This window comes from Scophthalmus maximus, chromosome 9 (genome assembly GCF_022379125.1).
Source record: "Scophthalmus maximus strain ysfricsl-2021 chromosome 9, ASM2237912v1, whole genome shotgun sequence".
NCBI lineage: Eukaryota > Metazoa > Chordata > Actinopteri > Pleuronectiformes > Scophthalmidae > Scophthalmus > Scophthalmus maximus.
In genome coordinates this window covers 9,298,297-9,325,284 of record NC_061523.1, presented here as the reverse complement: position 1 = coordinate 9,325,284, position 26,988 = coordinate 9,298,297, and the positions used below count along the sequence as shown (strand labels likewise).

Here is a 26,988-nt window from a genome sequence, read left to right as displayed (position 1 = left end):
AACTCCTATCTGGTCGAGTTCACAGTAGGGTGAGAATAGGAAAAGCAACTACACCCCCGACCTAATGTCCTGCAGAGACAAGACGTCTCAGATGTGTCAGTTCGTCACAAAAGTTTGGTAAAGACGTTTCCTGGGAACATCATATCTAACAACCCTGAGAACTGGAGGAAAAAAAACACAGCCATTAGATCAGGGTGAGCACCGTCATGAAGCGGCTCTTGGTGAGATGAGCAGTACACGAGATGAGGCAGCTGGATGTCAGAGGCGGAAGAGTCGACAGACTGAGCTGAAACACCCATTTAAGGTTGTGTATTATGTGACGGATGCATTCGAGAACGGCTCATGTTATCTGAGATCAACCACTTTGCACGGTGTAGTGCTGTATTGCCACAAACAAACCCAGAGAACAAAAAGGAGGGTGAACTAAAAGCTTCAATTTAATAATAAAACACAGAATATCAACTTTAAAAAGATGTAGAAACATGACATCTATCAATCCAAGGGCTACCATAAACTAATGTCGATTGGGAATAATTTGGCTTCCATACAAACATGCACTTCCACTGGCCAGAATGGTCATTGTCGGTTTTTCTCCAAGGAGCATCAAATATCTCTGCATGTTCGAGGCTAATAGGGTGAATAATAATCATCCAGGAAATACAAAAAGAGAAGAAAAGACAAGTCAAAACTACAATATATGCAAACTGGTATTCAGGACACGGGATACATACGGCCTGATGAATTTTCCCTTCATTACAAATGTCCCCTGCTGAATCACCACTAGCGTCAAAGAGAAACAGTCTGGTGCTGTGTCCTCGTGACCTCGTCCCTCCTCAACGACATTTATTTACCTTCTCCTCGATCATGAAGCTTCAGCTCCAGTTCAGACAAGTCTCTCAGAAGGTGCACGCATTAATAAACTCTTTCGTTCTTTTTTTACTCCCAACAAGATCCACAACACTTTGTTTGTACGCCGCTGAACGCCCTCAGGAGAGGTGGAACAGTCTGTATCCGACCTGTGAGGTGTACATGGCCAAGTGTGCAGCGGGGAGGACGGGGCCGCAGCTGTACGAGCAGCCCAGTCCGTGGAGTGCTGCCGAACCGGCCCGCAGGTTAACGCTGAGGGGGAAGGTTAGGGACGAGAAGCCCGGGTGCAGCATGGTCTTGGGTGCGACGCCAGCTGCTATTTTGAGTTTCTCCACCTCGGCCTCCTGAAGCCTCTTGGCCTTGGCCCGTCGGTTCTGGAACCAGATTTTGACCTGGGTCTCGGACAGCGACAGGGAGGAGGAGAACTCGGCCCGCTCGGCGATGGACAGGTACTGCTTCTGGCGAAACTGTCTCTCCAGGGCCAGGAGCTGCGTGGTGGTGAAGGGCGTGCGGGGCTTGCGGTTGGTTTTGTGCTTCCTCAGGGAGCACACTGCTGGACTGAGCTGCCCTGTGGGACACGAGAGACGGTGAGGCTGTACAGTTCAACTCGCTTGATATCAAAATAAATGAGTTAGGGCTGAAACGATGTGTTGATTATTCAGATATTCGTTGACTGAGAGAAAGCAGAACTGAAAACAAATCTGATCTATCGATTAGTTAACCGAGTGTAGTTTCATGTCTGCGGCTTCTCAAAATCTTGTTTGCAGCTGTTTTCCAACTTATATCAAAGTTGAATTATTATTTTGGGGTCCTGGACAGTTAGTGGAAAGACTAAATCATTATTTAATTCCTGTTGAAATATATTAAACATATAAATCTGCATTCATTAAATATATTTGTTTAAATATATAGTTGTGCAGCCACAAACAGAAAAAAACGCTTAAAAAAAGGTTTGAATTAGGCTATTCATCTTTTTCTTAAATATTATTGTTTTTTACTTGATTGAAAATTTGACTGAACCTATAATACATATATATTTGACTTATACACTAATCCTTAAATCCATCAACTATGAAAAAAGAGCCAGCCATATGTTTTCCCAGGGTTTTTTTTAAGGTTCTGATAAAACATAATAAAAAATCGAGGAGAAACTCACGGGGTGATGTGGACATCTTATTCGGGCCGGGTATCCAGGACGCACTGCGCCCTGGCTCCGAGGGTTCGGTTTTGACAGAATGCATGTGCAGGGTAACATCGTCCGGTCCGATCGCTCGATGTCCACTGGAAGAGGCCGGTCCCTCGTCTCGGCCCGTCGCATCCGGCGGCCTCCGGTCCGACATGAGCGCCTCCACGCTGAAGGGCAGGCGGGGCACGTGCGCCGCGCGCCTCTTCGGCCACGGGGGTCGCGCCCCGCCGTCCGGCGCGAAGCCCTCCTCTCCAGGGGAAGACATCACTCTCCGGCACGGAGTGCAAACATGCGGCGTCCTGACGGAGAGCACTTCGGATGTATCTTGTCAGAAAGTTGACAAAAGTTGGAGCTGGAGGAAAACTCCGGGAGGCACACGGGACCCACAGTCGACGGTGCGTCCTGATCCAGGGGGTTGGGGGCGGACTCTTGTGATTGGACCGCGAATTTTTGGGGAAGCTTCGGACGGGGTTGCCTCGGTGCCACACCCCCCGGCCAGAAAACAGGTCAGCTCGGCTCCGTTTAGCAGTGATTAGGCTTCACAGGGAGAGGATGGCTCACAAGGTATTGCCATATAATTACTGCCAACAACAGATTGTATCCACTCTGCTTAATGCAAACCAAATGTTTGACACAATACCTCTGAGGTCCTGGCTTGATCCATATAGGAATTTTGGATGAGACTCATGGGTGGTATTGTGGGGGGGGGGGCTACAAATGAATGCAAATCAATCCCTGATCTGCTAAACTCTTTCCCATCCTGCAATTAGGCTGCTGGATTGGCCTGGCTGTGTCAGCGGATGAAAGGCATCAGTGCGACATCTGAAGACAGCTGTATTTCCACTTAACAAAAGCTGACAGGGCTCCTGACTCCGGCCCCAACTCGCAGGCCCCGACACACCAATTGTGGGAGTGATCACAATGGTAATCAATGAGCATTATGGTGCTTTAAAAAAAAATTCAGACATCACTGTGCAGCACACTTAAATGAGAGAGTCAGTTGGGAGATAGATTATGGTTTTGGGCAGGCCTTAAAATGACTGTCATTACATTGTTATTATTAACACCTTGTAATTAGGCCTGTGGAATCCGGTTCTTTTAAGCAGGATTTAACGGTAATGACGGAAAATTGCTACCTTCCTGAGGTGCGTGGCGCCCGCTGCGATTAGTCCCAGTCTCTGCTCTGTCGACGGAGACAGAGGCGTCTCGTGCCTGTTTGAAGCTCGTACCTGTAGGGCTCCAGAGTATTAGAAGACATCATGAGAAGTGGAAAAAGCAGCTTTGCCCTCCCTTAACACCGCCTCGAACCACGCACTGATGGGAGTCATCCCTGTCGGTAACGCAGTGTCCTGCACACCAGACAAAGAGCAGTGCAGGGACGTTCAAGCTGACATCAAAAGATGAACAGCGGAGGCTTTTAAGTCACCTGGTGAGACTCCAGGCAAGGAGAGACATGCCCCGCTGCTGATGCAAAATTAAAAGACTCATTGCATGCCATGTCCTATAGTCTGATCCCAGTCGGCTTCTACAGTACCCTCTCCCGTTTGCTTCATATATATACTGTACCTACAGTACAGATGCCCACACACACAAAGGCCACCTGTGAAGTGACTGTCCAGAACTCTGTGATCAGTCCTCACAGAGACCGTGCACCGTCTGTAATCAGCAGGATTACAGTGGCATCACAGGCTCGCCTCCCCAGCGCCTCGACATCATTAGTCTCTACTCATGAACCGAGGTGCTCGCACCACACACAAGCTCACCTTTGTGCAAACACGTGCAAATAAACGAAGGGGCCATTTCACTGTGCTCCCTACAGGTATAGGTTTATAGGATGCACAGGCACATGGGCGTGTGAGCTAGGGCTGCAAGTAACGATTATTTTCTCAATTAATCCGTTTAGTTGTTTGGTCCAGAAAATGTCCAAAAAAATGTTGATCGGGTTTCCCAAAAATAAGATGATGTTTTGTTTTGTCCACACACCAAAGATTTTTTGTTTACTGTCATAGAGGAGCAAATAGACCAGAAAAATATTCACATTTACGAAGCTGAAACCAGAGTGAAACTACTTGAAACGATTAATCGATTGTCAAAATAGTTGGCGATTAAGTTAATAGTCGATTACTAATCGATTAACTGTTGCAGGTGTAGTGTGAGCATGTACAAGTTTTATCAAATGGGATTTAATATCATGTTGCATATATTATTTCTAATTATGCATACGTTGGTCATAATACACAAAAATTGACATCTTACTCCTAAGGAGATCACAGGCTGTCATTGCATTTTACCACTCTGTGACGGGATATGGTAAAATACTAAAAACTAAAATGTTGTGAAAAGTATAGCTTTGCTGTCATGAATGAAGATAATTCAAACTAGACCACGCAGAGTATCATCATTATTAAAGTATAATTATTACGATTATCATTACATTCTTATTAGTGTCATCCATAAAACAAGTGGCAACCCAGCGTGACATCACCCATTGCTTTTTAAACTGCTGTTCACAAAGCACCACCTTTTTTTTTTTAAAGGAAAGGTAACCATATTTGGAGGGGGGGGGGGGGGGGGGCTGACAGAGCTCGTCCACTGCATGTCCACCTACACCTGCAACCTGCACTCATTGGATGGTACTAGCTGTCAATCACACAGTATCCCGACCTCAATGCAAACCGTGCTTTTTCCTCACTTTGGCTCTAAATGGGACCATCATTTACAAAATGAACACCATGCTGTATTGAAGAAGACTTGAGAAACCAGAGATTGACACCATAAACTCCTCAGGAAAATGTTTACTGAGAATTATCAAGCAGTGCAAAGGGACCCCGGACGTATTATCTGCCACTAGTGAAATCGGTCTTTTCCTGCATAACCAGGACCAATTAGCTCCCCGCTGTCCAACAGTCTCAGGGCCGTGAGCATTCCCACTCGGCCTGTCTCCCACTGTGGGAGGAAGACACAGAGGGAACGTTACAGACCGAGCTGCAGCAAACTGACCATCCAGGCAAAGGTTACAAAGTCAGTGTCTCTGTATGGGGCAGAGCAGCAGTGGAACACAGAGCGAACGTCCTCAGCTCACACTGATCGCCCCCAAACACCAATTAGCACTGCTCCCTCTTCCGTCTTGCTTCATCTGCATTAGTTCAACTGGCTACAGTGCGGAGTACAACGCTACACACACACATTCACACGTGCTTAAAAATGGTTGTAATCCTCAAAGTCAAGCTGTTTTGAATGATTCTATCCACACTCTTCAAAAGGGAGTAGAAATTAAAAATCACTATCGTGCACTGAATATCAAGTCTCATCACGGTGTCTTACACAAGGACTTGCGTGGTCATGAAGCAATTACAGACCATTAAAAAAAAGGTTGCCTCTACTTTAGCCGCGGAGGGTCTCCTGGACGAGCAGCATCATGTTCAACACGAACACACACAACCACACACACACTTTGTCACTGTAGCCATCACAGGCCAATCAAGAGAGAATCAAAACTTCATTTGGAGACAGTCAAAATAAACGACGCACTTAAAAAAAAAGGGAGGCACAACCTAGGACGACTACAACTAATGTTTAATGTTGTTGTAAGTATAGGGTCGGATGGATTACAAAATGAGCTCTTAAGATGTTTTACCCAAATCTAAGGAGGGCAGTCTGTTTGGGGTGCATTTTGGCCTTGGTGCCTTCAAATGAGTCGTGTGTTGTGAGGCTGACACCCACCACTCCCTGAACTGTTTATTTACTGAAGCGCCATGGTTTAAGTGTACTTTCTTAAACTGCAGTCCTGCTCTACGCACTGTATTAACGTGAACGACTGTACCTCTATATTTTGCTTTTCCAACATAACGGACAAAAGCACAGAAGAACAGCCGTGATCTAATCAGCCTCAGGAGACACCTGATTTGACTTCAGGTTTAATCAATGCTGTGCTTTTATGAATATAATTTTTGACGACTTTGACGTGAAAATGTCAAAGGAGCTACTCGGCTTTACTATTAAAATGAAACTGAGGTAATAAAGATATGCACAATTACCCTAATAATAAAATATCTTTTGGTTTTTAAGTAATTCAGCACATTATGGTTATTAAACGCAAGTTGTTACGAATGCAGAAAAAAACATTACGGATTGCAAGTTGGGAGGACAATCTGAGACGGTAATTATGTTCTGGGATACTCGAGGGAATCAGATGGGGTTTCTTGTTATTGCTACTTCATGCCCTTGAGTCAAAGCATTCATGACTTCATGGTCAGTTGATGGATCTTTCAGCAGCTTCACTGTGTTTCCACACACTGTTGTTTGTAGCCAGTGACTTCATGATAATAAAAAAGCAAAAACAAATTAGACTGAGCCGCTGGCTGATGAAAGCACAGCGTTCAAATCTCCCATGTCACCACAACAAATCACGATTATGCTAATGTGCATGCGAGACAGTATTTATCTGGTAGAAAGTCTTGTGGCAAGTTAAACTTTTTCACTTTGACCTACATGTACATTTGCGGTGAGAAACAAACCACTCAGTAATATGATCTTGCAAACGTTACCATTACAGTTCTTCGTGAAAATGAGCTGTGGTTTCGTAAAAAGTCCCATTTGTGCATTTTCAGACCACATCCACAATTGTGAAATATTAATCACCATCACAATCTGCGGGCAGTGGGAGTGATGCCTGTGGTGGCCCCTCCAGGCAGAGCGACGGCACTGCAGCCAGTTGATCTACAGGTAAAACAAGGATTTCACAAACCAGTCACAGCTCTGAAATATATGAAATATCAATCCACTAATAACTATGATTACCAGTACAAGTTACCAATGGTAAGTACAAATAATATTGCCATCTTCATGATTTACAACTTGTGGCCACCAGCGGATTAAAATATAGGTTGTAAAGGTAAAAGTATGTATTGCTACACAACATGAATCATGTTGATGCATAACCAGAGAACTTTATTGCACAGACAGATTTATAGATTGTGGGACTATAGTCTACAGTCATGTAAGCGGCGCTGAGACTCTACAGTGGCACAATGGAACTTTTGAGCTCGTCTGATGTCAGCATGCTAACATCCCCGGGAGCATGAACAAAGACAATAGAATTTAGAAATATATAATATTAATGAGGAATGTGTGTTTGAGCATGTACACAAGAAACTATTATTCTGCGCTCTTCTGTCTTGTCCAAATCCTCCTCCTCAATGTGTCTGATTTCAGATAACTTTTCTTTCTTTGCTGTTATATGGACGATGTTTAGTGACGTTAATTTCCAGATCATCTTCACTTTGGATGTTGGTGTAGATCTAAACAGTGTCTGGAGGTCACTTACCGGAGTTGCAGGAGTTAGCGTTGTTAGTACAGATTGGGTCTCACCAGGGCACAGGGACTTTGGTGATGTGAAAACTGAGCATTATTGGGTGATGACAGCCGTCTGCTGGTGGCTTGTTTTCGGCAGCTTTACGTTTTCTGACTTCCCATGTGATTCTGATGCCGTTGCACCCTAAGTGCCTAAATTGAGTATTTTCTTGCACAATAATAGTTTATTGGATTTTAGACTTTTTAAGGACCCATGTATCTAGCAACTGCATATTCTCGTCATCATCTTCATACAACAGACCCACACGTTTAGTATGAGACGTAGTTAAATAAAAAAAGTCTGGGCCATTCTGAAGAGATAACTGTTGAAATGGATTATTTTATGAGAAACGTTTCATTTTTTTAAAATAAAGTTATATGTATATATATAACCCATCAAAAAAAATGCAACTAAATAAAAAATATGGGACCTTTGAATATTCCATAGCAACTTTATAAGTTTAACAGCTTGTTGCACTGCTTCCAAATGAACCAAAATAAAGGGTAAGTGCATGTATAATCAAAGAAAGGTAAAATCAAGTATAGGCTGTTTATAGTTTGTTCTGTGTTTCTTGAGTGCAGCTATGAAAGATTGGAAGGAAAAACAATAAGATGCCATTAAATACAGGTGGTGCTTCTAGATATTCTGTTTTGTACTGAAGACAATGTGACTGTGAACTGAAGGTCAACGAAAGAGACTCTATATAGAATGTCTATTTTTACTCTGTATATAACCCTCTATATGCCCTGTGCAATATATACATATATATTACATGTATATTATTTATATAGAATGTCTATTTATATTCTCTGTACAAAAAATCTCCATACTACTTATCTGTCACTGTAACCCTGCACTTTGGTATTTAATGCTTCTTTTGCACTTCTGGTTGGATGTCAACTGCATTGAATCTGAGTTGAATCTAATCTAAATCTAATCTAATATTTTGGTTGGCCTTCTTTTTAAAATCGTTTTTGTCCAACTAGAGTGCAACATCAGCTCTAAAATCTGCTGACATCACAAGTCCTGTTTCTCGCGCTGAGCTGTATCACTCAGGATGTGGTACGGTCGCGAATCATGTGAAAGTAGTACAAGCACAACCACACTGCTATCTAGGGTGTCAACCTTTGAATTAACCGAACATGCAAAGAGAATGTGAGAAAGCTGCTTAAGAGTCCACACAGAGGCTTTGCATTTTCAGAGTTGCAACCGCATAGGTGACATTGCGTAAAAGCATCACATATTTGCTTCAAATAACATTTCACAGCTCAGTGTCTTAAATTTATCTTTCCAACACATCTGTAGTTAATGTTTTTCTGTTGACATCACCATTTTCTGAACTGGTTCACATCAACAAAGCCAGGTTTTTTCTATTTGCACAACATCCCGGGGTTTCCCCTCTGTCTGTGTAAACAATGCAGCAAACCGCCGGTCAACAAGATCAGCAGTTTGGAGGTGCAGCAGCCACAGTCGGCCAGTCTCCTTGCAGACCGCAGCTCTGATTAAAAGACCTGTTCAACTGCTAATCACCACGACAACAGTAATGTATCCTTGACACTGTAAAAACACTTGAATAAACAAATTGGCTGTTTACTTGTTCTAAACAACCAGATCCATTTGGCGCAGAGTAAATCAGCCTGCGAGCGTAAATGATTTGTTTCTGATGCAGAGTTAAAGCATCATTAATTTCCGGTGTTCACACAAGCTGAGTGTGGCATCCGATATAATTACATTACCCAGTACATCCAAGAGGCTTGTAGTTGAATTACATAATGGGAACTGATAATGGCCCATATCTCATTTTAAACAACCTTGTTCAAACCAGCTATTAAGGTTGTTGCTGCAGGAACCTTTAAAAAGCAAATTAGTCTTTGTATTACTTGTCAAACTTTTTAAAAGACAAGCTTTAGTTTGATGACACGTAGCCCGTGTTGTGGATGGTGAGGGTCATGAGAAAGTTGAACACATCTGTCACAGCAGGTACGCCAGGATTGCACTACAATAACTCAAATGTAGAAACATAATTTGATTATGTAATAAAATACTTGCAGCTGTAATAAATATGGGTGGTGCACAATCTAGTAACATCCAGTGCTCTATATCGTAGCACATACTGTTCTTCCAGAGGCAACACTTGTATGAACTTTAGTGAGAAATCTGATGAGGTTGCCATGTTGTGTTCAGGGTAGAAAAGGGTAAAACAACTGGCCTCTTAACACAGAGGCAATGAGGCTCATCAATCAAAACATGAAGAAACTGCAGAAACAATTCAAAGTAAATTGTCCATGGTTTAACAACAATTATTTCACAGTTGAAATAATCACAGCCATATGCAGCTCTCAAGTTGACTTACTAATATAAATCCTGATAACCGGAGGAAACCTGAAACCTCTGGCGGCAGAGTCCTCTCTGAGACCTTCGATGAACAACTTGAGGTCAGTGTCATTATTTAATGTTATTTACCACTATTTGTTAATAAAAAAGGCAATCAACAATGGAACATTGACGACAATACTATTTTAATTTATTGTGTTATGATAACATTATATTAATAAATACAAATCATATTCTTTACTTTAAAGCTCTTGAATTGGTTTGGCAACAGTAGCTTTTAAATCTGTACTTAAATTCTTAATCTTAGGGAAATATTATTCTGTTCATAGACGCACAACACAGGCCACCATTTGAAATACAAAAGGAATCATTAATGTAACAGACATTTGTTACCTGATGCTACCATACAACTGCCTTGTGGCATTTTGTGAGTGGGTGAGAAGATGAGTGACTCTACAGTGTGAACTACTACCGAGTAAGCGGTGCCCCCTGGTGGACAGCTAAAAGGTGTGAATTAATTAGCACAAAGGTTTGAATATGAACTCTTTTAATACAACCACATTGTCCATTGAACCTTGTTTAAATTACTCCTGCAAACAGCACAAAACCAGTAAGCACCATTACAGATAAAGCAACACTGTAACACTGGTTTTCAACACTGACTGCTTAAGAAACTAAATCCTTCGAACTACTGGGAACAGTGACGTGGAGAAACACTTATGAATTTTTATGAAAATAAAAGTACCGATAAGTGTTCAGCCGTTTCAGCGAGTGCAGCATCAGTGGGCCTGGGTGGGGGCGAGGAGTCTCTGTCTGATCCGCTGGTTCTCCTCCAGCATCCTGGAGATGGTCCTGAGAACTGCCACCTTGGCCTTTCCAGGACAGGGGTCAGGGGTCACATCCCCAGCAGGAGAAAGAGGGAGTAAAAGAAGAACTTGGTAGTCTAGTTCATGCTTACAGCAAATTCAATGCACACCTGCGTATGTGTGTGTATGCTGGTGGAGGAGGAGCACACACACTGGTTTCATCACTGGATTTAACAGAGCGCGCGCACACACACTCACTCTTACATGTATTGTCTAGTATTGAATTACAAGTCCAAAATAATTGTTTACTGATATGTCCTCTTAACAAACATGTTAAAATAAACAAGCACATTTCCCATGCAGCATACAGCGCAAAGAAAAACAAAGTGAACCTTTGGAAATTTGTCATAAAACATCTAAGTTACAGACATGGAGAACAAACATAATAACGTACAAATTATAGCATTGTTCTGGTCCACATTGAGTAAATCATTCAAACAGTCACAGTGTAGGTCGGTAAGAGTATGTGAACCACAAGACTGTTGACTTCAGCTCAGCAAAAGCTAACAGGAGTCAGTAGCTGGCAAATCTGGAGTCCAATGAAAGAAACAAATTTGAAGTTGTGGGTTAGAGTCACATTTTGAGCTTGCTATTCACGAGAAGCATCTGCTGAACCACGCCTCGCAAAAGGAAGGTTCTCAGAAGAACTACGATCAGGAAAACTTGATTTGCATAAAGCTGGAAAGAGTTACAAATTAATCTCAAAGACTCCAGAAATCAATCAGTCCACTGTTATTTTTGTGTATAAATCGAGATGATTTGGTGGCGTGGCTCCGAAAAATGATCCGATCCGTGACTCAAAAACCGTGATACGATCCGAACCGTGAGTTTTGTGATCCGTTGCACGCACCCCCCTACTTAAAACTGAGATGAAGACCAGATGTCATTTTATGACCAATTAATGCAGAAAACCAGGTAAATCCAAAAGGCTCACAAACTTCTTCTTGCCACTGTATGTGCCATCTATCAGAGCCAGAGAGTGGGCTCTAGATCGTTTTTAGATTGGTGCTTAACCTCAAAGTGATTGTGGCGCATGTGGTTTACATCCAAGATGCTGCAATATACAGCGCAGCTGAACAGTGAGCACATTGTGTCTGTTGTGAGGAGCGGGACTCGTGGCCGACCATTCTGCTTTTTTGTCACCAATGCACTTTCAGCATAATCTCCATTGCTATGGAGTAAGCCCAAGGGAGAACAGGTCATATCAAAATGAAATGAAATCGTCAAATTTGAATACAATGATGTATGGTTCTGGAGGTTTTTATGCGCAGCAGGCCTAGAGGATCTGACATGTTGACGTTTTTTAAAATGATGTTTAACCCAAACTTATTTAAGTTTACCGCATTTAGAAATGTTATCCAGTTTTTGAACGTTGTTCGAATGTTTTCTCCTTGTTCTTTGTCACTGCACATACTGTGTACTCTGCATAGGGCCTACCTGCTCCTTCTCATCTGTCACTTGGCTAGTGGGCCCCTGGGAGAAGAAGAAAACATCTCCACCAACAGAGTCAGCGTCTGTGTCGGCAGCTGATAACAAAGGATGAATGTAAACATGAGGCTAACCATGTATAAAGCAGGTCAACATTATCTTTGAGGGTGGACACACCATAAAGAGCTTGTGCACCAAAAACAACAGCATAAAGAGCGTCTCAGGTTAATCAAAACGTGTGATGAAAACCGCAAACAAATTTTAATATTAGCATAATGTCCCAAGATTTTGAGCTTGCAACCCTACATTACAAGCCATGACCTTTCCTTCGTAGAAATAAGTTGACACTAAACTTGTATACAAAATAAACAATGAAATATATATATAGCTTAATTCTTTTTCAGGCAAAGGGACAGTGAAAGACAAAGGTTTTTTTTACAGGATTTAAATGGGCCATTAACTGAAACTGTTTCCCTGTCCTGCTAAGATTGACTTATATTTTTAAAATAAACTACTATTCTGGTCTAAAAACTGCAACTAGCCAGCTAAAAGAAGCTAACAGAAGCTACCTGAAGCAACCTGAAGCTACCTGAAGCTACCTGAAGCTACCTGAAGCTAACTGAAGCTAACTGAAGCTACCTGAAGCTACCTGAAGCTAACTGAAGCTACCTGAAGCTACCTGAAGCTACCTGAAGCTAACTGAAGCTAACTGAAGCTAACTCGACTAACTTCTAGCTTCCTAGCTAACATTAGCAGCGTCACTCACCCCGGCTCCCTCCAACCCGGCTCACCGTCGTGGTTCTGCTCTCGGCGGGCTCCAACGTCCACCAGCTCGGTGTGTCGTTGTTGTTGTTGTCGTTGTTGTTGTCGTTGTTGTCGTCGTTGTCGTCGTCGTCGTCCTCCCGTGTCGCCTTCTCCTTGGACAAAGTGCGCGCGTTGATTTTCGGTAGTTTGACCTTTAAAAGGGACCGAGTTTTTTCACCTCTGACCCTCTTGTTCCCGCGCTTGTCCGCCTCGCAGCGCGGGCGGGGCTCGGTCTGGTCCACGGCGTGCTGCGGCTGTGGTTCATCTCTTTGACCGGAGCCCCGATGTGAGGCCAGTCGTGTGACATGTTCCGTCTTGGCAGGCGACATCTCTAAACTCTGCAGAGATGACTAACTAACTGACTGACTAACTAACTGTTAACTTTACGGTGTGCAGTGGGTTAGAGTCAGTTAGCTTACCTGTCAAAAGAATTGGAACGATCCAGGGAGGCGTCGTTTCGGAGCTTGATTCGTCCTATCAAACTCACGTGAGCAATGACGTCACGAAGCAACGCGACTGCAACAAAGTCAAAAGTTTAAAAATGCGCGACACATGGAGGAGGGCCCTCGTGGGTTTTTAATGAATTGTTTTTTAAACTGTATTTAAATGTACATAATACACAATCAAAAGATACAGAGACATTGCTCACAAAATGTCAAACCGTTCTTGTGTAAAGAGAAACAATCATTCCTCCCGCAGAAATGAAGACGTCAGAGAACAGAATTTACACTAAATAATCCAGGTATCAAAATACAATGTGACGAAGAGGAAAAATACAATACCAACGATAATGAATTATTTAAAAATATTACTTATTATGGTCTACAACTCGAAAGTGCTGTGTGTGTGTGTGTGTGTGTGTGTGTGTGTGTGCGCGCGCGTGCGTTTTGGTGTTAGTTGGATGCAACAATTGTTTAAAAATGTATTTATTAATAATTTGCACCCATTCATTCATTTTAGTGTCAAGATTCATGCTGGTTGGTGGTGAAACATCCTAACTTTCACCAGCCGAGGTCCTCGTCGAGCTCTGATTTTAAAAGTTTTGCGTAATTAAACCTTTTTTTCGATACGCTTGTGTCGAAAGCTTCGCTGGTTTGTAAAGCTTCACTTTGCCCTGTATCAGGGTTTTGTGTAGCGCTGCCAGCCAGCAGGTGGCAGTATTATGCGTATAATGTGACTTGTCAATCTGCTTGGTCACATCTTTCAGTCACAAACAAATTCTAAAAATAATGTATTTGAAATAACTTCTATAAGTGTAACCCATACACCTATCCATTAAGCCTCATGTAAGTTTTTGGCCTCATAAACTATAGGGATGCAATGATATGCAGGTAGCATTTTACCATTGTTTTTGTAAGATTGTTTTAATTATGTGAACTGCAGCTTAATCTACAAAACAATAAACCGCATGTCATTGACCCATTATAGGTTTTGTATGTCAAATCATAATTAAGCATAATAAGTTACTATAATTGTAAAAATAAAAAGGAAAAATGTAGGTGGAAATACAACTTCCCCAAAAATGTACTTGAGTAAAGTTCTTCTAGAATAGATGTGCTCGGTTACAGTCCACTTCTGCTAAAATATAATTAAACATGCCAACTGGAAAAATGGATGAGCTACCAGGTATTATTTCAGTTCTCGGAAATGTCAGCCAATGTTAAGAGGAATTGTTTCTTTACATCTGGGAAGTAAAAGCTCTGACTATGACCTAATTTGTGATATTTTGTTGCATATGATCTATATTATTTTTCACTTGGGCAAAAATACAGGCTCTTATTAGAGCAGAAAAAGGTTCGCTGAGACAAAAAGACAGGAGGTTTAGGTGAGCGAAGTAGCACCCACTAAGGCCTGCAATAAGCCTCACCCTATAAATACATCTGACCTGATTCAACCCAACTCACCAGATGTGCCTAGGAGTGATCACTCGCAACAATGGCATCACATATGAAGCTCTAGTTTACTACAACATCTTTGGGAGGCACATGGATTCAACACAGGCCTCTCATCAGGTGTTGTGAAACAACATTAGGCAAATAACTCTTCCTCACAGCTGTTTTATTCATTCAACATCTCACATTACAAATACTTCAAATGTATGCATACAGTTACAAACAGTTGGCAGCAAATGAATATATGACATTAGATCTTTGTTTTACTTCAATACTACAAACCAACTATAAAAACTGACGTCTGTATTGTAGCGTAAATTAATCAGGAAGAAAATATAAAAATTGGAACTTACGTATAAATGTCAAATGACTGAATAAAAATCAAAATATCAGGTAAAAAAAAAAGTTAATAAATATAACCTTCCCAGCATACAATTAAAAACTATTGCAGTTTTGCAATCAAGTAATACTAACAGACATAATATTCTTTTCATTTGAAAATGTGGAGCACAATACAGCAATTAGAAAAACTAGACACACAACGAGTTTTAACATCACCCCAAAAATATAACAAAAAATCTGATCAAAATGATAGTTAAACATTTCAATTGAAAATATAGCAAATACTAAATACATTATCGCCCTAGTATATACAATGTTTTCAATCACAGTAGCATGGTTGTAGCAAAATAAGTAAATAAGCACAAAACTAATGTTTAAAAATAAATTCAGGTATAAATTAGTTTTTTTTCTTTTCTTGCAGACATCAGCATGAACGATAGGGAACAAATAATGTGTAAATGACTGCATGGTCTATATGGGTTAAATGACTTGCACTGCAGAGACTTGTTTCTGGAAAGAATAAGTATTGCACATAATGGCTCAAAGTTAACTTGCAACATTAAATCACATTCAGGTTATGTCCCAAAGCATGCCACATCACAAAGGGGGTCAAGTGATCAACTCTCGTCACCCATGTCCTACTGAGTGTCCTCTACATTACAAAACGCATCCAAAGTGTTGTCATTGTGTAGATTGCATAAACATCATGTCTGTGTAAGGAAGGCAGACTCCATCATGTAAAGAGAGGCTACAAGAGAGGTGATCTCAAAGAGATAAGGAAAAGAAAGTCATAAGGAGATCTAGTGCATTACATCAGGTCCTGCATTAACACTAGCCTTTTTATTTCTGTATTACATTATGCATGCCAAGAATAAGTAGAACTTACAGGCAGTTCCAGAAAGAGGATCTATATATTCAAAGAGCCGATATCCACTCCGGTGTTAGAAGGGAAGATATCACATTGATATCACATTTACCCTAACGATAATCTTACTGAGTGCACCTAGGAGCGAAATATCAGAATATATTTTCAAGACTATCAAAATCAGTTTAGAAAGGTCTTGTCATGCCTTAGGATCCTGTTATTATGTGTATTAGGACAGAGGAGAATCCATATATGACGAGCTAGTGATAGCCTTATTTTTTCTTTTCTTTTTTTTATCTACAGAATCACACCGATGCACCAGACAATTTTCAGATTTACCAGCACTTAAATATATAAAAGCTAATTGAAAATTATATTAATATCATCCATTTTCTTTTTTAAATTAAGTTTACCATAAATGCAGATCTCTTAGTAACAAAGGTACAAAATTATTTTTCACCAAGTGAAAAAAATGAGGTATTGCAAAAGGAGTTCTCCCATCTGTGAAAAATGTGCCTAAAATGACTATTGAAAAAAATATTTAGAAAAGTAGTGCATAATAAATGTATATATGTTCATGACAAAATAATCAGCTATAAAACACTGTACAAAAATCAGCAGGCCATGTATAAAATAATATCTTTATCTCTGTGACAGCAAATTCTAGCTACTACCATATCCATCCACAACACATGTGATAGAAGCTCCAGTCGTGGTAGAGCGTGCAGTGGTACACCATGAGGACAGCTCAGGGAGACTGGACTGTGCGTTCCCATTAGTTTGTACTACATTAGCATGTTAGCTTCCAGTGCTAATATCCCTGACAATATAAAGTGAGCAAATACTACTGCCAATACCTGAGCCCTGAGGGCTGTGTCTTGATTAGCTGAAACCCACAAACCAAAACTCCAGACAACTCCAGCCTGTGTCCTCCGTCATGTGACAAGAGGACACTACATTATCCTGAAAAACCCTCAGATCAACGTCTGCTTTTGATGATGTGTTTTAGGCCAATCTTTGGTTTGCCCTTTCTGTTTACAAAGTGTCAACCTTTAAATCCAAGATCTAAACACTCATGCCAGCAATCTAAAGAGATTTTTTTTCCGATGTGGCCAGATGCTATATGATGAGCTGCTTGGAAAACCCCCGTTGTACAACCATTTGAAATGATGTCATTTCTCTGTTCAACCCAACTATTTGCACACAACCTTTGGTAAATGGTACAGTTGTTCTCTAATCCTGCAAGCAAAAAGTAAGAAAATGCACCCTTCTTAAACTCAACTTCCATAGTTAGTATACTGATTTAGGTATGATGAACCTCACTTAAATTTTATGTTACTCTTGACAACAAATGTAAGCAGCTTTGCCAGCTAACACGAAAAGAAAGTACAGTCAAGTCTGAAAACATCTAAATCCAAATCTAATGCATCCATATGCTCATGCACACTTAAAGTCAAAACATAAATGGGATTTCACTCTCTTCTTAGCATTTACTTCTGTTAGAAGGCCCAATTAAAAAAAATAAAATAAAAAATAAATTATGATTTTTTTTTTTTAACTTAAAAGAAAAGTGCATTTATTTTTCATATCACAGCCCGTACCCCTTACCTAACTACCCATTTCTCAGTCCCTCCCCTGAACCTATGTTTTCTCCCTCCCTGTCCCTCTCGCCTCAGTTCCAGCGGAAGGAGATGTGTCGTGGCCGGTCCCCTCCCTCCTTCACCAGCGGCTTGTGGAACTCGCGGCCGGCCCGGGAGTGGATGGCTGCCCAGCAGTACTCACAGTAGTACTGCAGACAGGTCACATTGGCGCAGAAGAAAGGGGCAAACTTCCCCCCGCAGCGGGTGCCCTGACACTCATCACACAGCTGGTCGTCCAGGACATATGGCTTCACTTCCACCTGAGAGGCAGAGGATGGAAGACAGGAAAAGTGTGTTAGAATGCAGGTCGAGAAAAATCTGAATGCATGCACAGCAGCAGCATGTTAGATAGGTGGAAAATAATATTTTCTGGACATTCACTCTTCATTTAGACCTGAATAGGAAGCTGCTGACCTCCGAACGACTCACCCGTTTATCAATCTCCCCATGCTGCAGTTGAACAAATCGGGCACTAATGGCTGCAATGTAGCTTTGCTGATTGGAGAAGGCCACTCGCCCCGCCCCTTTTGGATACTTGAGTTCAGGGTCTGTGTCGATCCCAGCGTAACACACTCCCCCATACAGACGGTCCATAATCATGGCAAGCTCCACTGGAACAGCAGCAGAGAATGAAAGTTAATTTAAAATCTAAACAGTAACAGTCGTGGGACTGCAATGCTTTCAGGTCATCAGACTCGTACCTGCACGTAGGGGACGAGGGACACCTCCTACAAAAATGGTCTTCCTCGGGTCCAATGGCTGTGAGCCATCCATTACAAAGTCACTGTCATTTAGGTTCCAGGGTCGAATCTGGACCTACAACAACCAAGATGAAAAAAGTATGAATCGACATAGTCACTGGGTCCAGAATGTGAACCCAATGCAGAAATGTCTAAAAGCTGTATTCTCTCGAATTACCAGCAGAGGGCCACTCCACTCGTTGCAAAAAGAAGACTATTTCTATAAAAGTCAATGAAACGGTGTTCATTTAATAAGTTATGGTCCCATTGAGGGAAAAATGGAAGATTAAGCTCTGGATGCATTGGGACATGGATACTGTGTGATTGACAGTGTATGCAGGTCGCAGGTGGAGTTGAGCTCCCAGTCAGGCCCACTGCCTGCTCCTCCAAGTACTGGTTTCAAAAACCAAAATGCTAAACTCTAGGATTCAAAACAGCAGTTCACAGACCAACGGGTGACGTCACGGTCGGTCGCTAAAATGATCCCTCTCATTTATTATAAACCATGGTTATTCGGGGTTCATCAGAAAAATTATTTTTGCTTGGTCATCACTTGTTTTGCGCAAACAAAACAAAAGACAGCTCTACTGGAATTTGTTGGAATGCATAGATCAAACTCTAAAACAAAGACCAATTGATAGAGTCCATCTAGTGAACATTTGCATTAGTTTTGTACTAAAACTGAGTGTAACACACTCACAGGCTTGTCTTTGATGGTGGGGCTGGAGACACAAAGGTAAAGTTTGCCATCCTCCTGAATGCAGGCATCAATCAGAGCCTGAACGGAGCTCTCGTCTTGGAACAGCAAAAATGCGTATCCTGAAAAGGTTTGACACAACAATGAGCACACACACACAATGAATAAATATTCATCATCACAATGCAGTAAAATCAACACGCTGACACAAATTTACTGTTAAACTGGTTTTACTCACCTTTTGGTGGAAAATAGGACTTGCTCTCTGCCTTGTGAGGCCAGTCGACAAACAAATGACCAAACCGACGGAAACTGGCTGTAATTTCATCTTGAAAAAAAAAAAAAAAAAGTTTACCGAAACAGAAAAGGTTTTGTTACATTATAGCTGAACCAAGGCACTAGACGCACTCCGCTTAAATCACATGCAATCAAATCTAATGAATAAAACATTACTTTTTGCTATGCAAAAATTACAGACACCAAATAAAAGGAATATTGTTGATTTATTCAAAGCTCCGGATCTACGACAATGCATATGAGAAAGCACAGGAAAAATCCACCGTGGCCATAACAAGCCTTTACCTTCGTCTATGTCTGGGGGCAGCCCTCCAACAAACACTTTGCGAGAATATCGTTCCACACGTTCACCATTGAGGTGGGGGAAACAGTGGGCTGAACCAAGGCCAGGAAGCCCCTGGTCACCGGACTCGTCCTCTCCAAAAGAGCGCTCATCCTCCATGGGGAACAGAGAGGAATGACCTAATGGAGAGAATGATCCGGATTACACATGTGGGCTCACCACAGGTGAGGATGAACCACAGTTCAAATGTATTAATACAAGGAGCAGGGAATTTGATTTGCGAAAAAAAAATCATTAAAATACAATGTACAAAACCAGCCATGATTACCATTTTTAATGACAGTAAAAGCACGAGTACTATCACTACTAGGTCTTGGAAGGCAGCCCTTGATAGGTTCAGGCCCAACAGAGACAGGGGCTCAGACCCCGACAACAATCAAGGCACAAATAATCAGTGACGATAACAAAATAGAGCAGACAAACACAGAAGCAACACAACAACTAAAGTCATCATTTCAGGGGTCATTGCCGCATTCTAAAGAACGAACAAATTAAGACACAATCACAAATGTTACCTCGTCTTCTGCCATAACTTCTCGCTGCATGTGAAACAACAGAAAACACTTTTGAGATGGCTTTTTGAAAAAAGACATCATAGAAAAAAGATGTATAAAATAATAATTGTAAAATGAAAACAAACAGACATTGGCCTTAAAATGAATTTGTTGATCACCAGACAAAATGGCTGCCATAACAGCCATTCTGAATTTCCACCGGTCAAAATGCTATTCATCAAAATCTACGGTTATCAATTTAAACCTTTATCCATCTTAAGCCTTCAAGATAGTATACATTTGTTCAATATACACTAGACAGAGAGCACAATCATTAGCAAAACTAAAATAGGTTAACAAAAGGAACATCATTTGCCTTCTACGGCACATCTGTGGTGTCATATTTTTGTTCTTTACCGTCTCTGCACATCCCTGACACAATTTTTTTACGTGAACTCCATTTGATGAGCGAATTCGGATGCGTATCACAGTCAGTTTAGAACGTAATAAAACAAGTAAATCATTATATGTTTTTGCAGTACTTACATACGACCCATTCAAAGGTTTCACTTTTGTTTTCTCATTTCTCACAGAGCTGACCAAAGAAAATTTCTGTCAACTACTTTTAAAGGTGGCAGTTAACTGACATCAGGTTCGCATAATTTCAAGCTCTGACCTCTGCTGCAGCGCTGCATATTTGTATACATGTAATTTACATACCATTCATAGGTAGAGGCCCGTCTCCGCCCTGGTGAGAGAAGCTGTAACGTCCTACAAGACAAAAACAGAAGAGGCCTCAAAACACTGTCATGAAATGATTTCCAGGCAGAAAAATGAAGACAATACTTTCTTTGACATATAATTACCCTCTGAGGATCATGGTGACACACATTTCAGCAAGTTATTTTGTAAACAAAACAGCAAATGTATTTCAGGTAATTACTGTTAACAGTCCAAGGGGGCGTGTTAGCTTGGAAACTATGTAAACTATAAATAGATTATTGAGGAAGCTGACTTGTAAATTAAGTGATGGAAAACACTCATGACAAAAGGCAGGAAGACAACTTTATAAAACAAAGCTGGCTAAAATTAGAATCAATAGAGCCAGTTCTGATGGGAAAAGGGGTCATTTTACATTTGACTGCAACAAAACTGAACTGCAATATTTTATTCATGAGAGCATTAGCTAAGATCATAAGAGTTTGCACTGCAAAAATACTGCAGGTCATGCTTTTCATGAATTACAGAAGATGAGACAGAAATCTATTTGAGACTGACCTGTAACCAATCATAGTGGATCAGATTCATGAAGAGTTGATACTGATATGATTTTAACGTGTGTGTACTCCATTACACAATTCTAAACTGTCTGCTCATAAATGCATCTTTTTAAATTAAACTACACACTTTAACTGCTTCCACTGCATCTTGTGATGTTGACTGTCCTGATGTTTTATTAATGCTTCATTGTTTATTGTATATTTTATTACTGTACCTGATGAAATGTGACCTTGAGTGCCATGAAAGGCGCTAATAACTAAATTAAATGGATTATTAAAACAATGCTTTTGATACTTGACTCTGAATCTAGTCAAGTATCTTTGAATCTACCACACATGCAAAACAAATACCAAATATGTGATAGTCACTGCAATGGACACATTTGGTTGGCTACTAAATAAGTATTTAATTTTGAAATGCAATCATTTTATACACCATTTTAATTGCAATCTATTTTATATCAAAATATATATATATACACAAATGCATATACATAGCTACAGTTGAATATTTAAAATGTTAATGTAAAATTGGGTGATATTCCCTGGTCATTTGATTCGAGTATCCTAAAGAGGTTAGATCAAATAAAAAGAACAAAGACTCCATGTGATCGAGTTTACGGCCAGCATAGACTCAAGCACGCAAAGCTCATTAATATTTGTTTTTTGTCAGTGCCATTAATATTAAACATCTGATAAATTTTCCTAAATAGTTTGATGAAAACCAACAGTGAACGTCACCAAACTGGTATTTAGCTACATTCATTACTATGTCCACCTGCCGTGGATACACAGGCTTCTAATATCTGGGACCCAATCAGCACATGCATGTTCAAACTAGAGCTGCAACTGTTAATCGATTAATTGATTACTAAATTAATCGCCAACTATTTTGATAATCGATTAATCGGTTCAAGTAGTTTTTAAGAATGGAGGGTGAAGTTGATTTCAGCTTCTTAAATGTGAATATTTTCTGGTTTCTTTGCTCCTCTATGACAGTAAACTGAATATGTTCATGTTGGGGTTTTGGGAAACCCGATCGACATTTTCACAATTTTATGACTTTTTATGGACCATAAACTAATCGATTCATTGAGAAAATAATCAACAGATTTATCATTTATGAAAAGAATCGTAAGTTGTAGCCTTAGCTCAAACTTAATACCTGCTGTCACCACAACTGATTGCCAGCATTGTGAAGTGATACCAAACTTCTCCTCGATGTAAAATACCTACAAAAGGCTGCATTAATCTCCAGCCAGCGGTGAGGAAGACTACCCCTTCCTCATCATTGTTAGTGTGGGAACCAACCTTTCAGGGAATCCTGCTCAGCCCTCATAATGTCAATCAGTGAGTTCTCCAGAGAGTGCATGCTAAAACCATCAAAGGACCGTGTTCTCTCCTGCTGAAAGAGAGGAAGACAACAATGAGCCACCTCACTTCCCCCACCACATCTACAGCAGCACAAGACGTGAAAGCCCTGACATAGTTTGCTACAGTGCTAATAGCCAATAAAAAAAACGGCAGAGAAAATCCCCGTAGAGATCTTCAGAGGAAAAGCACTGTAAACAGAACATCACCTGCATATCTCCGCTATCACATCACATCATATAAGATGTGCTACTGAGGAAGCTAGAAACATGCATCCTTCTATTTGGCCAATTTCAAATGAGTACAAATTCTGATGAATGAGGCCTAAAGTGAGAAGATGAATTAGGATTTGAAAAGTGATTTGTGATGAGTGCTTCATAACTCATGAGCGGGTGCTTCACTTTGTATCTAACTGGGCTGAGAGCATGCAGAGCTGCAGTAGAGCACAAGACTTCTCGAACCAGGACGAGAGGAAGGCCATGTGATCAGGGCAAATGATAAGAGCGCTCTCCTTCACCCATATGACCCAGATAAGGCCTCATACACAAGCGCTCACAATAATTTTCAGTTCATTCGTTTTGTTTGCTTAATTTGTCATGTATCCTGTTTTTCTCAATGGCTCATCTGTTGGATTTGATACAGATGAGCATGTTTAACAGGATTAATATCAATGACCCCTGGTGGGGAGACGGACATATTTACAGTTTGCAGTCGTATAAGACCAAGTCTATTGCTGTTTTCAAGTGAAATTTTAGACAACACACAGTGAATCCCTAAACATCAGCATGAGTATTACCGGTGTGATATGCTCACCTGGAAAGGGTACATGCTGTCACCGCGGCTCATGCTGTCCTCCACCCAGCCCTTGTGATTGAAGCCAGAGCTATTTCTGGGGAACTTCTGCGAGGGAACCTGTGTGGACAGATAGACGTGTTTCTTATAGGTCTCCTGACCAAATGTACAGCATGCAATCTGATACCATCTATCAAGATTTATCAGTGTTGGAGATTGATTGTGACAACTTCATCTACCTGGTTGTTGGGGAAGGACTTCTTCAGTGGGGAGATGGAGTTAAGGCCTGTCATGCCTCCACCTACCCCCCGCCGGTATTCTCGAACCCCCTGTGTGCCTCCCCAGCCACCATACCCACCAGGGCTCCAGGAGGTGGATGTGGGAGTGGATGAACTCTGGTAGCTTCCCCAAGGTGAAGGGGGTTTGTTCTGGGCAGGAGTGAGGTGGGGCAGCTGGGTGAACGGTCCGGTGCGATGGGGATGCGGAGGGAAGGAAGGCTGGGGTGCATGAGGGCTAGCTGGGGAGCGCCGGTGCTGCTGTGGGACCCCCTGACCGTGGGGATGGTAGTGTTGGGGGTGAGGTGTGGGTGCGTGGTGCTGAGAGACTGGACCAATCTGCGGGGAGAAACTACCCCCCGCCCCAAAGCCAGGGCCAGCATGATGGGAGAAGTTCTGGAACAGCAGGGGAGGTCCATTGCCATTGGAGCCGGCCAGGCCAAAGAACCCTCCAACATCTTCTCCGACCACTGGAGACTGGGTGGATGGGACAGCAGGGGACCAGTTGTTAAAGCTGGTCAGTGAAGATGAGGAGGAGTTGGACTGTGCAATGCTCGTACCCATGCCCAGGCTGTCTTGGTAGTCAAACCCGCTTAGCACTGGGGACTCCATCCTCAGTTTCTCCTTCCCACTGCTGCTCTCCAACGAGCCCTTCTCCAGTGAACCGTCTTCAAGCGCTCCCTCCAGCTCTCCTAGGACTCCTCCGGCTTCCTGCTGGCCCGGAGACAGGGCCTGGGGCTGGGTCTGGACCTGAGACTTCTCCTGCATGTCCTGGAGGTCCAAGGCCTTGGACTTGTCTGACTCCAGAATCTCATCTTGCATGTTACCGTGTTGGGCTACGGCGGAGAACAGCCAAGCGCTGCCCCCATTGGTGGAGCAGGTGTTGTTGACGAAGGAAGGGGGGCTGGGGGGATTGGAGGGGTGGTGAGGGTGCTGGGGCTGGAGGTGAGGAGGGATTCGCACGGGGAAAGCAGACTTGTTACTGCTGCTGTTCTTCACCAGAACTCCAAACCCGTAGTCCCCCATTTAGGACACCCAGTGAATCTTCAAGTCGACGTTTGGCGTTCACCGTCTTCTTTATCCTAAAAATGTAGGTTGAGGAAGGGGAGAGAGAGAGAAAAGGGGGGGGGGGGGGGGCAACAAACTAAGACTGTTAACAGCTTTAGTTGATGTGGCCTCTCAAAAATAAAACACAAGCCTCGCCATACGCAGTGGACGTGCCCGGGCTGCACCCTGCCCGGTCTTGTGATGCAACCAATGACATCAAGTCACTTGACTCGCCAGGCCGTTGGAGGCCTGCACGGAAATTTGACATAAAGGTAAAGCAGGCAGGCGTCCACGGTCAACACCCGGCCTGTGACACGGCGCAGGCCGGAGCGGACGTCTCCAAAGGTCGTTCCGCGGCTAGCGGCGAGCTAACAGCTGCTCCGCGAACCTCCCATGCGCCCTGTTAATCACGCAGCGTCCCGGCAGCCGCTGTTAAAGTGCGTTTGTGCGTTTCGACGGTGCACCCGTGAACGCCACGCACACACCTACCGAGTGAATCGTCGTTTGTCTCTCTCTCTCTCTCCCTCCCTCTCTCTCTCTCCCAGCAATGACCTCCTCGGAGGCGACCATATAAACACAGGGAAATGTTGATGACGTCTCCCGTCTGCTCCGAATAGGGGCTAGTTCCCTGCGCCGAGCCGCTAGGCTAGGATACTAGCTGACGAACCGCAGCGACGCTTTAGCATGTTTTTTTTTTTTTGTTTCTCAAACCAGCCGGGAGACAACACACACAAACACACGCACTTTAACGGCTACAACGTTTACCGTGAATTTTCGTTGTTTTATTTCGCTCACGGCACCGGCGCCTGCGACAGCACGGTGAAAGAAAAACGTCCAGGACGTGACAAGTTGTGGACGGTGCGTGGCTCTTTAAACGACCTCGTCGGTTTCGTGTCCTGTGTGTTCAATGTCACACGGACCAACGGTCCCCTGTCATCGTTCTCTACAACGCGACGCAACCTCGTCCGCGCGCATCGACACGCATGTGTGTGTTTTTGTGACACGTCGGGCATAGCTACCTTCAGTTCGGCGACATGACCTTATCGTGTTGATGTTGTCATATTTTGGCGTTTCTCCTCTTTTTCAGCAGTTCCTAGGCAGCCGGTGTAAATGGTCTCCTCTCTCTTCTAGGTGACAGCTGGGCCAGTCGGGAAACACTTCCGTCTACACGCCCCGCCCCGCCGGCAGCCGGCAGCCACTGGCCGTCAGGATTTCCTTCGGACCCCCCGCCCACCGCGGCTGAAATCTAACACTTGATAGGTGCACTGCGGCTTGTCCACGCCCACGTAACGCCCTCTCAATGAACGGCACATGCACTCACGACGATCTCCTCCCTAATAAGGACGCCTTCAAATCAATGGGAGGAGCCGTTTCAGGGAAAAAAAGAAAAAATACATTTATGATCCAATTTTCTATCAAAAATATCCGAAATTTCCATCAAAACCCTTCCACCAAGAGCAAATAAGACATTTTCATGCTGTATACTGTGCGCCAACAGAAATCTAAGGTTTAAATCACAAGGTTCTGTATTAGCAGCCATTTCCTCCAAATGCAAATGAATTCATTTGGCTAAACAAATGTCTTTTCTCCTCAACTCAGCCTGTTTGAATTGCTGCAACCTAAGCCCACCGAAATAGCAATAGCATAGAATAGCAATCTCATTAATCTCATTCAATCTCATAAACAGCAATAGTATTTAACCTCATCGAAAATAAGCCACTTCTATTTTCAGCGCTCAATCGACCTTGAGCGCTTGATCTGTTTTCCTTTGGTCAGATCATAGTGCTAATCATAGCATCATATCTCACTTACTAAAATACAGATAATATTATTGATATGGCATTATTCTCCCTCATCGGATGTCATGGTTGTGGGCCAGAGCCTCACATTTCTCTTCGCTGAAGCTGACTCAATTAAACCTCAACGATCGTTCACCGGCAGGGGAAAGAGTATCCTGTTCAAAAGAAGTACTCCTGCTCGACCCATAGTATACATTTCACAAGAGGGAGTAAAATTACTTATGTTAAACCTACTCAAGCAAGAGTAACTCTTATGAGCCGCTGTAGTGAACACAA

General features: G+C 42.4%; 3 protein-coding genes across 8 annotated transcripts; all 3 read right to left on the bottom strand.

Moving 5' to 3' along the window:
- Positions 1 to 414: 414 nt before the first annotated feature.
- On the bottom strand, positions 415 to 3,820 carry LOC118318964 (homeobox protein MSX-2-like). The gene is made up of 2 exons (XM_035648980.2): positions 2,024 to 3,820; positions 415 to 1,435 (listed from the first exon to the last, which is right to left on the bottom strand). The coding sequence occupies exons 1-2, from the start codon at positions 2,316 to 2,318 to the stop codon at positions 987 to 989; spliced, it is 744 nt and encodes a 247-aa protein (XP_035504873.2). The 5' UTR covers positions 2,319 to 3,820; the 3' UTR covers positions 415 to 986.
- A 6,450-nt stretch (positions 3,821 to 10,270) lies between these two features.
- Positions 10,271 to 13,333, bottom strand: LOC124850552 (GATA zinc finger domain-containing protein 7-like). Of its 2 annotated transcripts, XM_047334686.1 has the most exons (4): positions 13,258 to 13,333; positions 12,801 to 13,176; positions 12,044 to 12,132; positions 10,271 to 10,612 (listed from the first exon to the last, which is right to left on the bottom strand). In XM_047334686.1, exons 2-4 carry the CDS (start codon positions 13,165 to 13,167, stop codon positions 10,520 to 10,522), a joined length of 549 nt encoding a protein of 182 aa, XP_047190642.1. In that variant the 5' UTR covers positions 13,168 to 13,176; positions 13,258 to 13,333; the 3' UTR covers positions 10,271 to 10,519. The 2 variants fall into 2 exon arrangements, with proteins under 2 accessions (XP_047190642.1, XP_047190644.1); XM_047334688.1 differs by lacking the exon at positions 10,271 to 10,612 and adding an exon at positions 10,619 to 11,135 and having other exon boundaries at positions 12,801 to 13,323.
- A 1,542-nt stretch (positions 13,334 to 14,875) lies between these two features.
- LOC118319564 (cytoplasmic polyadenylation element-binding protein 4) lies at positions 14,876 to 26,088 on the bottom strand. 5 transcript variants are annotated; one of them, XM_035650034.2, is made up of 12 exons: positions 25,933 to 26,088; positions 23,831 to 24,948; positions 23,613 to 23,711; positions 22,740 to 22,833; positions 20,869 to 20,919; positions 20,170 to 20,193; positions 19,597 to 19,773; positions 19,253 to 19,342; positions 19,018 to 19,136; positions 18,279 to 18,393; positions 18,007 to 18,188; positions 14,876 to 17,837 (listed from the first exon to the last, which is right to left on the bottom strand). In XM_035650034.2, exons 2-12 carry the CDS (start codon positions 24,890 to 24,892, stop codon positions 17,610 to 17,612), a joined length of 2,241 nt encoding a protein of 746 aa, XP_035505927.1. In that variant the 5' UTR covers positions 24,893 to 24,948; positions 25,933 to 26,088; the 3' UTR covers positions 14,876 to 17,609. The 5 variants fall into 5 exon arrangements, with proteins under 5 accessions (XP_035505927.1, XP_035505930.1, XP_035505928.1 ...); XM_035650037.2 differs by having other exon boundaries at positions 22,740 to 22,830; XM_035650035.2 differs by lacking the exon at positions 25,933 to 26,088 and adding an exon at positions 25,679 to 25,804.
- Between the last annotated feature and the right edge of the window lie 900 nt (positions 26,089 to 26,988).